This window comes from Apodemus sylvaticus, chromosome 8, assembly GCF_947179515.1.
Source record: "Apodemus sylvaticus chromosome 8, mApoSyl1.1, whole genome shotgun sequence".
Classification (NCBI taxonomy): Eukaryota; Metazoa; Chordata; class Mammalia; order Rodentia; family Muridae; genus Apodemus; species Apodemus sylvaticus.
This window is the reverse complement of record NC_067479.1, coordinates 99414157-99432305: the sequence shown is the minus strand read 5'-3', so window position 1 is coordinate 99432305 and position 18149 is coordinate 99414157. Positions and strand designations below refer to the sequence as shown.

The 18149-nt window shown below is 43.5% G+C and overlaps 1 protein-coding gene across 1 annotated transcript in view; it reads right to left on the bottom strand.

The window, feature by feature from the left end:
- The window catches only part of Grid1 (glutamate ionotropic receptor delta type subunit 1), a 749675-nt gene that overhangs the window by 259270 nt on the left and 472256 nt on the right, over nt 1–18149 (bottom strand). Inside the window, exon 6 of the mRNA XM_052190670.1 lies at nt 10906–11076. Coding sequence (XP_052046630.1) covers nt 10906–11076 — 171 coding nt within the window. The remainder of the gene's footprint in view (nt 1–10905; nt 11077–18149) is intronic.

The following is an 18149-nucleotide window of genomic DNA, read 5'->3' as shown; positions in this document are numbered from 1 at the left end:
GGCCAGTTAACTAACTTAGAGTTAACTAAGCCCTCCTCTGCTCCAACTACAAATGTTGGCTGTGTGTAAACACAAGTGTTTACAAACTATTAACCAGTGTGTTCGAGAACTAGTAACGGTAGCTTCCTCCTCCTAGAGTTTACAGCCCGAGAGTACCCTGCTTATAGAGACCTTCCTACTCAGACTAGTCAGCCTCCCCATGTGTACTGCACATGATACGTGCACCAGGATTCTAGGTGGTTATGGTAGTTGGTACCACTCCGCCACAGCCCACCTGACCCCAGCTTTTCTGTACATGTGTCTATCCTTTCTTCATTCCCTCACTATCTCAGTGGTTCCCAGACCCAAGTCATGTGGGACATGGCAATGAGAAACTAGATTACTACTTAAAGATCAACCCTCTTGTGAGGGAGCCAATCCTCCCCTGCCTTGTAATCCAAGGATAGAAGGGGTTTGGCTCACCCTCTTGCTAGGGGGAGCAGGAGGGCCCTCAGCACAGAGGACATAAGCCTTGTTCTCAAGGCCTTCCCCTCAGGAACCCCCACCACCCAAGAGGACAACAAAGCACACCGGAAAATAAGTGAAGAGCGAGCGAGAGACAATATCCACTCTTAGACAGCTTTGTGTCTCCTCCCCCCATTGATACCTCACAAACTGGGTCAAAGAGATCAATTTTTTTGCATACTTAAGCAGCAAGTAGCCTGCTAAAGTTATTTGAGACAATGATGACCTCACAGTGCTTCTGAGAAGATCAAATAGGCTCCTTGTACTCTATACAGGAAGAGCCCTGCTACATCTACTTCATCAACCACCCTTCCCTAACTGCTTCTGTTAAAAGCATTGTTCTTTGCCTGCACTTGCTCTCCAATTAATCCTAATATGTATGTCACAGAAGCTTGTTCCTAGATAAAAACCTGAGCAGGAACTGTCCCTCAGAACTGAAGCTGAAGTCAGGAGTATATAGATCACCAGCCCCCATCTGCTATATTAGGCCTGTCCATGAGCTCAACCTAGCTCTCCCTTTGTACTATAACATACCCAGGAAGAGATCATCACTTCCTTTATGCTGGCCAGTGATGAAGAACTCTGTTCTGTCTGCCACTGAGCTACATCCTTTCTGTGATCACCATAAATATCATGCTATAGGAGTAAGGACAGGATGGATACTATAGAAACAACTGCAATGTGCCCATATGACTAAATGACTTCAGGACAAACAAGGGTTCCAGGCCAAAGGGAAACTCCATGCCAAGGTCATATTACCCTTCAGGTGCCTGAAGTCTGCCAGTTCTGACATCACATCAGAGGAAGGATCAGTTCCTACCACTGGGACCTGGTCGCTGCCACATGGGGAAGGTGATAGCAATACTATGTCCCAGGCAGTTCAAGCTTAGAGGAGCATGTCTTCAAGACTAACTCTCTTCCTAAGCCTACCAGCAAAACATCCCTCCAGAGCACCCACTTCTGCAGAACTGTCTTGATGTTTCTTTCCTCCTCTAGAATACAAACTTGTAATGGAGATGTCCTTACGAGAGAATATAAACCACTTAAGAAGTGGTATGAAGTTTGAGCATTTTTTTCCCTTTTTTCTTTCTAAGAGGATAACTAGAAGATGAGAGTCCTTGATGGTGTGGAGATTTCTTAAGACATTCATGGGGCTCTGAGCTGCCCACTCAGAGCTGGTGCTATTTAGTCAGTTACGACCCTTTGACCCACACCCACGCCTGCGGATTCCTTCCCATGTCAGATCGGAGTCTACTCCGCTACTTCAGCTTCAGCCCAGACTGACCCTCAAAAGACTTTTTCCTTCCCACCCCCTCCACCGCCCTATCCCCGGTACTTCTAATCACAATGAATTAAGGCACTCAACAACTGCTGAATGCCGAGAGGCCTGCAACGAAGGGGAAAAGGCAGAACACGAATCAGAAAGGTGAAATAAAGCCCTGAGTCCTCCCACAACTATGTCTGCCTACAAGACTGAAAGGATTCTAGTTCAAAAGAACTGGCTTGAGAAATGATCTTTTCCAGGCACTGATAGGCATTTGAACCACCCCTGTGTCACCCTGGATGCACCCTCCTCCATACCATTCTACATGGTGTCAGTTCATAGCCATGTTTACCTCACTAAACTCTGAGCTCTTTGAGTGTTTATCTCTGAAACTTGTCATGAAGTTGCAAGATGCAAGTGTGATGATTGATCAGTGTTTGATTGATGAATGCCCTGTGGAGACACGGCTCCATAGACAGACAGACAGACAGACAAACAGGAGTGATAGATAGATAAATAGATGAATGAGTAGGTGGATGGGTGGGTAGATGAATGTGTTGGTAGCTGAGTGCTAGGTGGATGATGAATAATAAACGGATGAGTGATAGGATTGAAATGGATGAGTGGGAGGGATGGAGGGAGGGAGAGAAGGAAGGAAGGAGGGAGGGAAGAAGGGAAGGAGGGAGAGATGGGTAGATGAGAAGCAAGGATGAGAATGAATGGAGACATTGACTGGAAAAGAAATCGATGAGTCTTTTTTGTTAAGAATAAATACATTTATCCTTCATCTAAATATAAAGCATTGGGAACAAACAATTTGCTGCTTCCAGTTTGGTAGGTAAGATGTTACATTTGTTTCTCATTTAGAACCTACTGAAAATGACTTCTGGATCCCCCTCCTCACTGCTGTTTGTACCTACTTAAGTTTACATCTTCTTTTAACTTAGTTCTTGCACCTGGGAAGATGTCTCAGTACTTGCCTATCCTGGGACAGAAACTAGCATTGTTTTGTATACCCATAGACAATTTTCTTCATCAGAATTCAATGGTGGTTTCATGTGGGAGGATACAGAGAGCATGGAAGACCCCGCCTTTATTGTCTGACATGTTAAGAAGTGTGTTCTGCAAAAAAGGGAGGAATAACATGTAATAGAACATGTAATCTATGCTCAGGGTGTTCTTCCAGATCCTAATGAATAAAGGCAAGGCTTTCCTCAAGGTAGGTAGATAGATGTATATGTCAGTATTAGATAAGCCAAAGAGATTGGGAAGAAAGAAGCTCCTAGCTATAAAGACAGTCACTCATAGGGAATAAATAGCACAGGCTAGAGCTACAGTCCACAAAACAAAGAGGCGTGGCTTCAAGGAGTCTATAGTTCTTTCCTTCCTATTAGAGCAAATAACTACACACATTTTCTCAGTCAAGGGAAAATACGTTGAGCATAGACTGTACTAGACAGATCCTGATCCTCTTGCTTGGATAGGTCCACATCTCTGGCTGATCTATGGACACTGTAGCACAAAAGGTCTCAAACCAATAAAGTATTCAAGATGGGAGGAAACTTTGAGAATCAGAGATATTATAGCACCACAGTCAAGGGCTTGACAGAGACATGGTTGCCAAACTAAAAATAAAACTAGAACCAAGTCAGAGATGCCATCGGGAGTGCAGTTGGGAACATGGGAAAGACAGAATATAGCAAAAGGTCCAAGGTCCTTTGGGGAACCTGGTGCTTGTCTCTAAATGAACAGGAAGCTTCACAGAATTAGATCTTTACTCATATTCACTTGCTGAGTGACATCAAAGACATTTACTGAATGCTTGTAGATATCTGTTTACGTCAATGAAGTATAATGTGATCTGGAACCCTGGATAGGTACAATGTGTCATTCCTGGTTATCCCCCCATCCCCTACCCTCCACCCCCAACACCCTACCCCCGCGCCAACACACACACTGTAAAATGCTGATGGTAACAGCTCTGAATATAAAGGCTCCCTTGAGTGTCTTCATATTTACTTTCATTCTCAGAGGTGGTAGCAGAGATAAAAAAGAGTGGAAGGGGTAAGTGAAGTACTTATATAGGCTCCTAAATTCAAATCAAATCAGCTGAGGTCATGCCCAGGGTATCCTCAGTTGCTGGGACCCAACAGGGTTCTGTTACTCAAATTATAGGGATAAGGACCATGGAAAAGTAACTCGTGTTTGCCAGCACCATCTTCCTCCTCAAGGCTTCCTGGCCATATATAGCACATGGGAGTTATATTTGATTTGCATAGTTTAGAGGACTGGAAACTAAGCAAAGATCAGCTCTGATGAGTAACTCTACCTGTGTCTGCTCACACGTCCCTGGCCTCCTGGCAGCATAGTCTTATCTGCCTTGGTACTGAGGCCAGGCTTTTCGGGGCTGAGTGATCAATATTTCACAGATGGTCTAAAAAGAGAAGGCCCAGAGTATATGACTGGAGGTAGCGTCTAAAGAGAGCTCTGTGGGTTTCTGAGCCAGTTTCCTGAGAGGGAAGCAAAACCAAACACACATTCCCACTGCATTGAAGCCTCAACTATAAAAGCCTTTGGCACACAGACTCTTCCAGAAGAACACTACAGGTATAGGGAACCTGGGAGAACCTGAGTCAGCAGCAAGTCGATACCTGTAGGAAGCATGGTATTCTATACTCTGCCGCACAGACCCTTCTCCTGCCTGGGCTCAGTAGGAAGAAGCTTCTCAAACAGTCCTGTCTAAAATGGGTCACATACAGCCTCCACTGCTATAGTATGATTCCAGTGCCTCATTCCTTAGGAGATGGCAGATATCAGCCACCGTGACTGAACCCTGAGCCTTCTTGTTCTACCCTGCATAGTTGATCCTTTACAAGTGTCCTATTGCATGGCCTCTCCAAGGGTTGCATCCAGGTGGATTCCTCCTCCGATTTCATCTCATATATCAGCCATTATTCTCCCAGGTCCCCAGGTCTTTGCATAGGACAATCTCCCTAATAGAAATACAAACAAAATTCCCAATTTTAAGGTTTTTGTGAGAACAAAGGTTTGAAAAATGTCCTACTTAAGCACTACATACAGCTACTTCAATAAATTCCTCTAAACTAAAGACAGCCCAACAGATCATTCTAAACCTATTATTGAGAATTAAAGAGTTATTTGCATAGAAGATGCCTCTTCTTAGAGATAAGGTACACTATAGAGAGGATGCACTGGGGAAGGGTGTACAGGAGCTCCAGATGGCTACCCTCCATCCCCATGGCCTGCCACAACCCAAGGCTGTATCTTCATGAGATAAAGCAGAAATTTCTGATTTCATTTATCAGTGCAGAAACTGGGTCCTGGAAAGGAAACCAGAAATGTAGGAAACAGTTCTAGGCAGCAGATAAAAGAACTCAGCCATGATCTTTCTGGGGTAGGGGGGGTGCATAGCTCGTGAAAGACCCAAGAGGACCTGCTTAACCACTGGAGAACCAGAGAGCAATTACATGAAGTTAACTAAAGTCCAAGAATGGAAAAATCGATGCTATTTTTCCTTAAGCATTAGCACAGAATTCCCAATACCTGGGTTTAATTTGGGAACATTCCTGTGTCAGCAGGAACAAAGGCCACTAGAAAGATTGTTAAATTGTTCTTCATGAGAAAATAAGAATTTGCTTAAAGAGTAAGATGCAGAGGGAATGACAGAGAAGAGATAAGAAGTCCCACTTGTTGGAGAGATATTAGAACACTGGGACAGAAGGAACAACATTTAGAAATAATGAACATGCCTGAGAAGGGTGACAGGAAGCCATGGGGCTTGACCAGTGGTGACACCATCATGGACTCCAAGACCATTTAGAGAATACTGCTATGACAGAACATCACAGACCCTTCACACTCCCAGAGACCAGAAATCCCAAATCAAGGCCCTGTCAGAGTCAATGTTTCATGAGGGTCTGTTTCCTGGTTCATAGCATGCCTTCTCCCCTTGTCCTGATTCAGAAGTGGAGAACTCTAGTCTTACTTACAGATGGTTCTGGTCTCATTTGTGAGAGTTCTACCCTGACAACCTCATTTGTTTCCAATGCCCCTACATCCAAATACAAACACATTGGGACCTAGGTTTGAACATAGAAATGTTACCGGAATACATCATTCAAACCACAACAAGGAGCTTATGCAGGTATGGGTTTGTTGCACAAATAGAACCAGGAAAAACATATTTCCTACCTAGGCACTAACCAAGCAGGGCATAGACAGCCTGTTCAGTTACTACAGAAAGGATTAGGGCCTGAGCTCCTGCCATATAAGCGCTTCCCTAAAATATGCAGATAAACTCAAGAGGGCCTTGAGTCGAAGCCTGTCTGGATGCCAGCAGGCCGAGTCCTCTGCCACCTCCACTGGCCAGGAAAGGAAGGGCTTGAGCAGTTCAGGATAATGTGTGCGCCCCACTGCGCAGCCAGACTGTCTGCCTCCTTCCTGGTGCTTCACTTCTCTTTAGTAAGTCTGAGATTCCAGTCAAGACTTATTAGGGTATGCCAGCTGTGTCCCAGTCACGCTCTGGGGGCCAGGGGGATGGTTGCACAGTGCATTATCAGAGTTAGAATCACGCTTGAAGGGAAAGGAAGATGAATGGTAGGCCAAGGTCAGAGTCATGTGGGCCAACAGAAATCTCTCACCAGTCCATTATCCCCACAATCCAGAGCTGGAAATGCAAGAAGAGTTTCATTAAGAAGGGCCACATTTCCTCCAGGCTTCTGAAGAGCCCAGCATGCCCTTCCCTCTATCATTAATCAAGCAAAGTGGGCTGTTTGGGGAGACATCATGGAGATAAACAGCAGACACTGACCTCTGACCAAATCTGCAGACAGGCTCTGGTTGGCCAGCAATGTCAGATAAGCAGTCAACAGAGGGTCCAGCTGGGAGGACAAGCTGACATCCAGATGCCCCAGCACGAACAGTCTATCCCCAGGCAAGGCCTCTGTGCCAAACTGCTGCTAGCCCACCTGTCTTGAGAGGGCACTGTGGCCAGGCCAGAGGATGGAGCAGATGGCAGCTGAGGGTAAAGGGGTTGTAAGAGGCCCTGTCCACCACTGACTCAGAAGGGAGACTAGGGTAGAGCATCTGCCCCCATATGAGCCTTTCTCAGCTACAAAGGCACATACTGACATCTGCGACTCAATAGCAGGCAGCTGGACCTACAGAGAACACCCCTGCATGGGACTCATGCGGCCTTCCACACCACCCTTGTTACATTGTCGATTGGAGTCTTTACCATTAAGTACAGCTCTGGAAGGAACAGGAACCTGAGGTAGCTGGTTAGGGAAGCCTGCGGGATGCTCCAGAGGAAAAGCTTCTCTTACCAGATTGACAAACCATCACCAGGGAAAAGAACTGAAAGCTTCTAGGAAATGCGGACTAGAAGGTCAGTGGTTTTCTTCAGCAAACTGAATGCCACAGGGAGAGGTGATTTTGTTGAGCCATTCAATAACGTTTAAGTGCCTAAAGATGCCAAAGTTCCAACTGTGGGAACGTTTCCTGACAAAATCATATTGGATCCCACACTTGGATAAACCAGCACAGTGACCAGACATCACAGTTCACGACATTTCCTGCCACGCCCTGGAAACACATTTGAATAGATGGGGTGGTGATGTGACAACCTTTCTGTTAGTCCAATTACAAGATGAAGGCACTGGGAAAGGTAGTTCCAGTGATGGATACAATGGTGACTCTGCTCTGAGGAAGGCATCCTGGGAAATCTCAGCAAGTTCTCAGGGTTCTACGGGGACTAGTTATCACTTTTATTACCAGCTGAGTCAGACAAGCCCTAAACTAACTTGTCAAGGAAACAAAAAACCGAGAAACACCCAAATCAGACAGTGCTTTGTAGGAAAGAATAAACAACCACACACAGCCAAATGCAAGGGCCCCGCTGGAAGCCACTTATCTAGGTATTTTTCTTCCAAGGGACTTGGAAGAAAATAGGTACTAAATAGCAACCAAATTGATTTGCAAATAGTACTTGCTTGGCTTTTCAAAAACAGAAATCCTTGACCATAGGGCTAATAGAGGAAGACGGAGTTTCTTGGAGACCAGTGCTCTTTGATAGAGAAGCCAGATGATGAACGACCTTGCAATAATTCCCCGTGCTTTGACAATCCGTAAGCTGGGACCAACATCCCAAGGGCAGCCATTTGAGGAAGGAGCAAAGTGGGACTTGGGGGCTCCAGTTCCAGGGGGATTTTCATTAATTTCATCAAGACAAAGTTAATAATCCATGACAGCAATTTTTTCTTGAGTTGGTTGTTCTAAGCATGTTCGAGCCTTTTCGATAAATCTCACAGCTAGAGGCTAGTAGAAATTAGTTTGCCTTCTATACTGTCATTAGGAAAGAAAGAAGTGGTAATAGTTTCTGAGGAAACTGAAGGGAAGGGCTTGTAAATGAGATGAATCTACAAGCTGCCCAAGTGTGGGGCAGAGGAGTAAATAAATCCACGCTCCCCTCCCATCATAGCCCCAAAGAAGGATATAGACACAACAAATGGACAGAGAAAAGAGATTTCTTTAATAAAGTGCTTTACTTATCTCTCTATAAAGAGGCTTCTAGAGACCATTTAACTTGGGATTCAAGTACTAGATTATTAGCAGACTCATCTCATATATTCTTATTGATGGTCTTCCGTGAGCAGGGTCTTTCATGAACAGCTAAATAGATAAAAGCATGGTCTGTTCTCTTCAGACAAGACCATTCTGAGCGAGCTGCTGAGTAAGTAATAGGGACGCGAGAGTCACAAATCATGTGACACAGGCCTGGAGGGATAGGAACTATAACAGGGAAATGTTTACACCTGCCAAGAGGCAGGTACACAGGCATGGTCAGCCTTCCTGTGGAAAATTAATTGTACTGGCCACCTCATCTGATGGTATTCATAACAGCCCAGCCCTGTACTAAATGCTTTTCACATTTCTTCTCCTTTACTTTTTACTTTTCATGGAGATTGGCCATAGTAGCAGATTTTCATGTCTTGGCTTAACAATGCAAGAAACTAAGGCACAGAATAAAAAATAAATAAGAAGTGATGGAATGGTAGCTAGAATGGTTGGGATTTGCACCCAGGTAGTCTGGTTTATGAGGTGGTGGTGGTGGTGGTGGCGGTGGTGGTGGTGGTGATATAACTGTCATGAACAAGTTCCAGAGGTTTTGTTCTTTAGTTCTCCTCCTTCTGTGGTACCTGTGTCTCAGAAAGAACAGAGAAGAAAGAGGGCCCTGAAGTGTGTGGCCCAGAGCCTTTGTTACATGCTTGGGCCACATCGGGATGCCATCAGGTGAACTTCCCCTCAGCCTTCTAGACCCCCTTGTTCTCTTCCAGAGAGCAGACCCTTTGCACCAGGCAGAACCAAAGTGCTAGAGACAGCTTGACTCTTACAGGTGTTGGGACAGTCATCCCTTAGCAAAAAGTGTTACCATGGACCTTGACAAGAAGTGCAGGCCTCTCTCCTCTGCCCCATCCTGTGCCGCTCATGTGCTCTGCCCATGGACAACTGAAAGTGACTCTAACTTGGGGAAACTGAAGCAATGTAACTTAGTGAGAACTGGAAAATGGACAGCGGGATAGGAGGTGGTGAAGGGGCAGGATGGCAGAGACTAGAGAAGGAGAAACCTCACCAAGGGGGAGAAAACCTGGGAGATCAGCCAGAAAAGGAGAGCCATGGCCTCAGGCCCAGCAAGGAAGAGCATCCCCCTCACCTGCACAGAGTGGAAGCACTCACACTGCCCGGCCCTTTGTCCAGCTTTGTACACACCCACGTGGAGAGGGAGAATGCGGCAGACAGAGTTCCAGTGAGAGGGACACACTTGACCCCTGTCACCTCTTCCATGCCCCAGGAAAAGCAGACAAAGGAAAACTATGCCATTGGCCTTTCTAACACCAAGGCCAATATATCTAGTTCATGGCTCTGCCAAAGCCAATGCTCAGGTTCCTCAGTCAAATCCGTACAACCTCAGAAAGGTCTTGGCTATTCTGTCTTGCTAATGTATGGTGTACTCTGTGTCACAGTGAGTGCCAAGGGAGGGCAGGTGCTCCAGCTATAATCGATGTCACCTGTGTTTCCTAAGCACTGAGGACATCTCTCATGTGTCACATCTGTGAGACAAGCTTTCTCCTCCTTATGACAACATGAGACTAGAGAGTGGATTCAAGGCTTTCACTAATGACTCATATCTATGGCCCACCCAAGATTCCCATGGTCCCCTCCGCATTCTGAAGATCTTCTTATGTGGTGACACCATGGGATAGATACAGCCAGCCCTGATCTCAGCTCTGGTTTCTACTCCTCACTCTGACTGGGGAAAGAAGGTGAGCTTAATTTCAAATGATGAGTGGTGAGTGTATCCTATAGGCAACATTACAGGTAATTTCCACAAACCCAATAGGGGACACTTTCTTTTATTATATGTCATGTATCCCCTGCATTGTTTCTCTGTTTTTCTCAAAGATTGATACAGAAAATGATCCGGACCACAGGCAGAATACCCTCTTTACTATGCCAAGACCACATTCCCAGATGACAAAGAGCATGCATACACCAAGACAGTGGCTGGAGTAGTAACGTAAACATTTACAGCTCTTATCTAAGAAAGGGGTATAGCAAGTGGCCATGTTGGAAACCTTTTCTTTGGCCTTTCTGCTCTGGGGAGATCTGCAGCATCCTGGCTGGCCTATGACTTAGCACTTACTAGATGTGCCAGGGCTGTGCTGAGTGTTTTACAAGCTTAGTGTCTGTGTAACTGACTTCTTACAAAGAAAAAGACAAAGAAAAGCTCCCACCCTGCCTCAAGGTACTTAGCATAAAGGCTGAAGAGACAACACTCTGCCCACTCCAATCATGTAGCTTTTAAATATCAGTGATACCTTGTGAGTAGGTAGTCCCTGCTTGCTGATATCAGGTGCAATTACCTACCCCTGATGCTACTATGAGATGAAACACTTGTGTCCAGTCAACTGGATTCCATTTCAGTGAATGGCAGCATTTTAGTCATTAAAGTGGATGGATCACAGTGTTTATCTAGAGCCCAGCAGGCCCAGTATATTGCCTGTCTAGACCAAGGGTGTAGTGAGAGCTATGCATGGAGGAGACTGTGCTGGACTGACCTGCAGCATTTGGAGGTAGCCTTCCTGTGGATCGCAGAGCAGGGAGGAGATGCGATGATTATTCCTTATGCATTTCTGGTTGTCCTTTGCAGATGGGAAGATTTGCCGGACCACGGTCATTCTGCCAAGGGCACTGTGGACCAGATCCAGGATCTCGGGGTCACTGATTTCCTGAAGAAATAATCAAATCCATGCTTATACCCTCATGAATTAAAAAATAAAATGTCACTAGGAAACATCCAAAAGCCCAAACAGCTAATGCTGAAGTGGTCAAAGTGGATTCAGCCCTGGCCATCCATTTTATTAGTTGCCTATTTACAAAAATACTTACCATCCCTTAGGTACAAACAAGGTTGTTCAATGTTTCCTCTGAGCTCTGGTCTGTAGTTAGCTCCAAGGTAGATGGATATCAATAATAATCCTTCACCATAGAACACACTGAGTGCGACTAGGATCAAGGATACTATTGTGCTAGACCTTGATAGACTGTGTGTTTTGCTTGCAATTATTAATGCCATGCTCCAAAAACAACCCTAAGAATACTACAAAGGGGATCCAATTATTAGGTCACTTCACCATCAAAAACAGAAATTTTAAAAGGAGCTGCTATAGGGAGCCTCTATAAGAAATCAGACTTCTAAGAAATCAGTTACTAACAAGTAACTAACCCAAGAATGGACATTGGTAAAGAAGGTGTGTGATCACATATGTGAATGCATGCTTGCATGTGAGAATATGACATGTGTGTTCATGAGTGTGTGCGCGTGCGTGCGTGTGTGTGTGTGTGTGTGTGTGTGTGTGTGTGTGTGTGTGTGTGTGTGTGTTCCCGTGTTGGGGACAAGGTATAACTAGGACTCTGAGTCTGCAGGAATTGGATGAACTCTCTTCCACACAGAAGCATCAGTGGAAGGGAGGCAGATAGGGAAGTAGGGTGTAACCATGCCACTTTAAACAAACAACAGCAGCAACATAGAAAGTGAGCATTTTCCCTAGGGCTAGTAAGGAGCTTGAAATTTTTTTTGTACAAATATCCTATAATCAGAATGGCCTTTCCGAAAACTTCTGATTGCATTATGGGCTGAGGATTAGAGAGAAACAAATGAGGTGCGGGCAGTGGTGGACAGAGAGGAGAATGCTAGACTGCATACCTGGTCTAACACTGGACTACAAAGAAGTGGGAACAAGTATCACCCCTGGCTCCAACCAGGGGCAGGCAGACTAAGGACATCCCAGGTTCACTGTCTCTAAGGAATTACTTCATTCTTACTGGGATCCAAGTCAATATTTAACCAAAACTGCTGTATTTTAAAATAATATTTAAATCTTTCTTTTTGCAGATCCTGCAAAAAGGTTAGCCTGGCCTTTTGCAGACTAGAATGACCCATTCTAGTTTTGAGACCCTGTGACAGTACAAATGGAGACAGGCAGGCAGAAAATCGGTGATGGGAATTTCATAATCACTTAAATGAGAGCATAACACATTTAGGGGGAAGATTGCTAAATCAAGAATTTAGGGTCTATCTTAGGATGATACTGGTGTGTGTGTGTGTGTGTGTGTGTGTGTGTGAGAGAGAGAGAGAGAGAGAGAGAGAGAGAGAGAGAGAGAGAGAGACAGAGATAGAGAGAGACAGAGAGAGACAGAGAGAGACAGAGAGAGACAGAGAGAGAGACCTGGTCACTTGAAAGCACTTGTTAGATCTGTGAGAGAGCACATCCCAGTATCTTCAGCAATAGTCAGTCCCTGCATATACTGAATTATCTGGATCTCTCACAAAGTTATAATGTTGTTACAAGTTGGATTTGCACCATGTCACTGAAATTTATATTTACCATGGATTGCAACCAGGAGATAGTCAAAAGCAGAGAAGTTGGTCAGTTCCTGAACACAGAAAAGATTCAGGGAGTGGTCAGAGGACAGGAAGAGCCTGGCCGTGTACACTCAGCTCTGTGCTAGCTGCACTGGGGACCCAGGCCCTTCTGAGAGGATGAATGGAGGCTGTGGGAAATCACAGCAGAACCTCAGAGGAAGGAGGAATAGCAAAAGACTAACACGTAGACAGTTCACTTTGCTTAAACTATAAGTAAAGAGGGTTTGGGGGGGTAGATTTCTTATATTCTAGAATATGTATGCTGTCAGCCAGTCATAGTGGCTCATGCTTGTAATCCTAGCATTTGGGGAGTTGAGGGAAGTTGAATTGCTGCAAGTTCAAGGCCAGCCTGGGCTGCATAGTCAACTATGGGTTAGCCTGGCCTAGAGTGGGATACAGACTCTAACTAACAAAATAAACAGATATAAATAATTAAGTAAGAAGATAAATAAATAAATGAAATGCAAAAGAAGGAAAGGAGGAATATAGGTATCATAAGAGACAAAGCTAGAATTAAATATAGAGATGTTAGAGACAAAACAGAAGACAAAAGAAAGCATCTCATGCCATTTGGTTCTCCCACACATTCTTGATGCAAAATGTCATTGGAGAGGCAACATCCATTTTTATAGAAATCTTTACATTAAGCCGCTTCTGCTTCTTCAACTGGCAATAGGACAAACAAGAAGAACTCGGTCTGGTTCACACTACCATCCTTTAGGCATATTCTGTAACTGTGTTAGGGATTTGACCTACAGAGTGGCCCCGTACTTCCAAGGCAACCTGCTGCACACCTACTGTGAGTGCAGTGGTGGTCATGTAACACTGCCCCAGTCTGCTCGGATATGCTCAGAACTCTATAAAGACTTGGCACAGCTCTAGGACAACCTATTAGCTTCCAATGCCCCCCTCACTGTGGGGATCTGCTGAAGCTTTGTATATGTTCCTGTCTCCCCTGGCCCAGTTCTAATCTGCTTGTCATGGGTCGCAACATGGTCCTCCCTGCCAGTGAACTCCAACCTTACTCTCTGTGCTTCTAGACTATGCTTCTTAGACAATTCAGAGATATCTGCACTCAAGATCTGCGGGTCTGCTCAGGCAAATTTCTACAGTTATTTACATGCAACCAAAAAGATCGACTCCTACTCGTGCCCTAATTCTGAACATAGGTGAGCAGTCTCTGTAGCAGCCCCATGCCAGGATCTCCTCCTGTCCTACTCTAGGCTATTACCTAGCCCTCCAGGGTTCGGTAATTACTACAACTTCCAACAGGATATATGCCTCTATACCAATGCAGGAGACTCCAAAGTCTAGACTTGCTGTACAGAGAGAAATACAAGCAACCCATTGAAATGAGCCACTTGGACCTCTCACTTCCCCTTGTCCCAGTTAAGCAAACATTCAAGTAGTGCTGCAGATAAATGCAAGCAGCAGGACAACGTGATTGCAGCACGGTGCAATGTCAATAAACTAACAGAGGAAAAAGAACAGGCAAAAGAAATAACGGTATGGCAAGATGCTCACTGGAGTATCCAGGATCAAAAAAGACTAATTTTTTTATATTGTAATTTATAAACATCACTGTGAAATATGCATAAGCATTTTGTACATTAAATATGAATAATAAAATGAATTCACTGTTATCTTCCATCAAACTGGGAAGGAAAATGATGCCCACATCATAGTTGGATGGTTTCCCATAGTAACTCCTGCCGCCTTTCCACAAACAGCCGTTGTCATGCTGTGGCCTAGATGCATGTGTCTTACTCTTGTACACTCTGGTTGAGTGTGGGTAAGCTGCGCAACATGGATCCTTACATAATCTGGTTTGAACACCAATTTTTTTATACTCTATTTTACATCAGAGTCCTCTGGGAGCTTGATAAAATTACATGAACCCAAAGAGCAAAGTCTCTAGGTTCTCCATGAGCACTCCGAATAAAACCCCAGTAGTCACCAATGTATAAAACCACTTACTCATGGGGTGGAGAGATGGCTCAGTGGTTAGGAGCCATAACTCATGTGGAGACTTACAACCATCTGTAACTCTAGTTCCAGTGATTCCCACACTCTTGTCTGGCTCTGAGGGGACTGCATGCTCACCATTCTCATGCGTACACACAGGCCAAATGCAAAGTGAAAATAAGTATTTTAAAATGAAACAACTTGTTAAACATTAAAGTTCCAAGGTTTGTTCATGGCACCAGGTGTAGGTGTGCATGATAACACAACATGACAAAAGGGTTATCATTTATTAACCCACTGCTGATACTATGTGCTTCACTCATTGGCATCTATGAACAATTGCCTGTGTGTCTTCATGTACTTGTGTAAGAATTTCTCTTAGGCATCATATTCCTAAGATTGTGGTATCCTGATAAGAGAATAGGAACATGCTCAAATTTATTAGAAAGAGCCAAATTTCTAAAGGAAGTTGTACCAAATTATAATCATGCAATAAATGGAGTGTTAGTCCTGCATATCTGCCTACACCTCACAGATGACATGACTTCTTAAGACATGCCAGTCTCATGACTATGGCTTGGAATGCTGCTAGGGTTTGTTTTCAATTAATTCTTCATGGGTCACCCATGCATCTATGTCTCCTTCCTTATATTTGTGGACTGTTAAATTTCTACTGGGTAAGTCTGCTGCATAGTGACTTATGAGTCTCTTATTTTTAAATTTATTCTAAGTAAGCCTTGGTCACATGCTACAAATATCTTCTCCAAGTTGTGGAATGTTTGATAAAGTCAAGCTTTAAACCCTTCTGAGCTTGGGTAGAGAGGGGCTTGCTTTGTGGCCACTGTGTATGACTGTTTCATGTGGTTTTTATCTGTGGCCACTGTGAAAAACTGTTTCACGTGGCTTTGTTACATGCTTGCTGCTGTCAAATAGCTATCTTCAGGTTCAGTAGTTGAGGACTTTGTTTATTCTTGAATTCTGCCTGTGTTTTCTTGACATATTTTAAAGACTTGCTATTAATTACATATAGGTTTAGAAGATTGTCTCATTGCTGAGCTGACCAATTTACCAGTATTTAAATACCATTTTTTATTTCTAAAAGTGCACCTTGCCTTATGGTTTACGGTGCCTGCTGTTATACCACAGCTGTGCCACTTGTATTGTGGTCATTATCCACATTGTTCATCTCTTTCCTTCCCTTTGATTTTTATCTGCCTTGTGTTTTCATTAGAATACCTGAAAATGAAATATACTAGAAATGTTTATATCTAGACCTGAGATATAAGTAAAAATTCTAATCATTTATATTTATTATGATTATTCACATATTTGGATCTATTTCTATCATATTACTTATATATCTTGGCTTTTTGTTGTATATTACTGTTTTTCCAAACTTGGAATAATTTTTTTACTATTTCCATTTATTTATGTTTTAGAAAATTAGATTTTCTATATTAGCTTTTATTAGTTTTCTTACATATACTTATAAGTATACTTAAATATGAAGATATTTGGTATTTTTATTTCTTCTTCAGGGCTTATTCCCAGTTACCAGAAGCTTAGCTAAGGTGTCAACAATGTCCAGTATTTAATTCTGTCTTTCTTTATGGCCTTCCAGTATACATTATCTCTGTTATTTTACAAAAGTACTCCTATAGTGTCTGTGTAACCAATACATATGCATATATCAGTTCCACTATCTCTTCAGGACGTCAGGCCTTAAATCTGACATCTTTCCTTTTTCTTCATCCAAAGTTCGTCATTGTAAATGCCCTTTCAAGGAAGTTTCTGATGACAATTCCAGCTAACAGTTTTAACGGTGTTCAAATGCCTGAAGCCCAAAGTCCCTTCTGAGACCTAGCACAAGCCACAAAATTAAAACCCAAGTGACACAGTTCCGATATACAGTGTCAGATAGTCTATATTCTCATTCAAAATGAGAATAGAGCAAAGAAAGGTCAAGTCAAGAGAAGACCAAATCCAACAAGGGAAGCAACACATGCCTCAGGCACATGTCCAGTATCTGGATTCTCTGTGGTTTCATGTAGCATTTTGAGGTCCTTTGCCATAATGTAACATGAACAGTCTCAAATATAGCATCTGAGAGTCTTTCTTTTCTCCCCTCAAGTCTCATGAGCTGGGTCTTCATCATCTGCATTTCTCTCCACATTCTGAGCCTCCACCCTTCTAGCAGAATAACCGATGACGCTCTGCTTACAGAATTCCAGAGTGGATATCTAGGCTACATCTCCAAACTCTCCAAAAATCCTCCTTAAAACCATTTCTAAAATGTCTACTGAGCATGCAGTCAGATAATGGCAGCAGCAGCCAAGTGCACACGCTCACTGCCTACGTCTTCCTTTTCTTTGGTCTAGAAGTCCAGCCATGCATGGGTCCTTCTTCCTTCTTCAGTTAAACTTTACTACAAATGCCCGCACATACATACTAGGAAGCATGACCCCTTAAGAGATTCGAAATCCCATCAAACTAGTCATTAAAACTAATCATCTCTGTTTCTCTTCTGTACAGTCACGTTTCCCTTGGCTGCCTCCCATAAAAATGTAAGGTAAGGCATTTAGAATTATCCATTTAGTCTGGAGCATCCAAGACTGGGGAATCTCAGATCCTCACTTCAAGATCATTAATTTCATAGCATTTGTAAAAAAAAAAAAAAAGTCTTTATATTAAGAAGCATTCACAGAATCCAGGGGTAGGCCTTGAATATCTCTGAAGACCATTATTAAATTGTGATAAACATGTTGGTAAATGGCTGCACACTGTTTAAACTTCTTGATAGTAGACCCTGGGAGCAAAGAAGGTTATCTTATCCCAGACTCCAGCATGTTTAACTCAAGTGCCCAAAATTCTCTGTCCTAGTACAAACTTGTTCCTTAACTCTGTGACAGAAAGAAAAACAGCAAACACCTAGGGGGGTCCATAAAACATTGCACCTTTGAGAACATGTGGAAAGTAAACCATTCCCAACAGAGATTTTTGTTGTTTATCCCATGGTATAAAGATGCCTGGGGTGGGAACAGGGAACCAACTCATCCATGGAGAGAATGCTGTTCATTGCCTAGAAATCTCTCAGCCAAGACTTCCAGCACGCATGGGTTTCCTCGGGTTGCCCTGGGCACTTCTGCTGGATTTTGTAAGCACCCGATATAAGGCTGTTCCTTTGCTTGCTCTCCCAATCAGACCAGTCTAATTGTTTCTGTTTATTAGCACCTGACTCAATGATGTTCTGCTCTCTACCTGCTGCTTCTGTCTATATGATGATCGTTATTTATTCTTTTATTGTTGTTGGCTGTATCCTTTAAAACGTACTCATTTGAAACCAAAAGTATGGCTACTTTCATGAAACTTGAGGTCTGAGTCTATGCCCCATTCTCAATAAGCTAATCATAA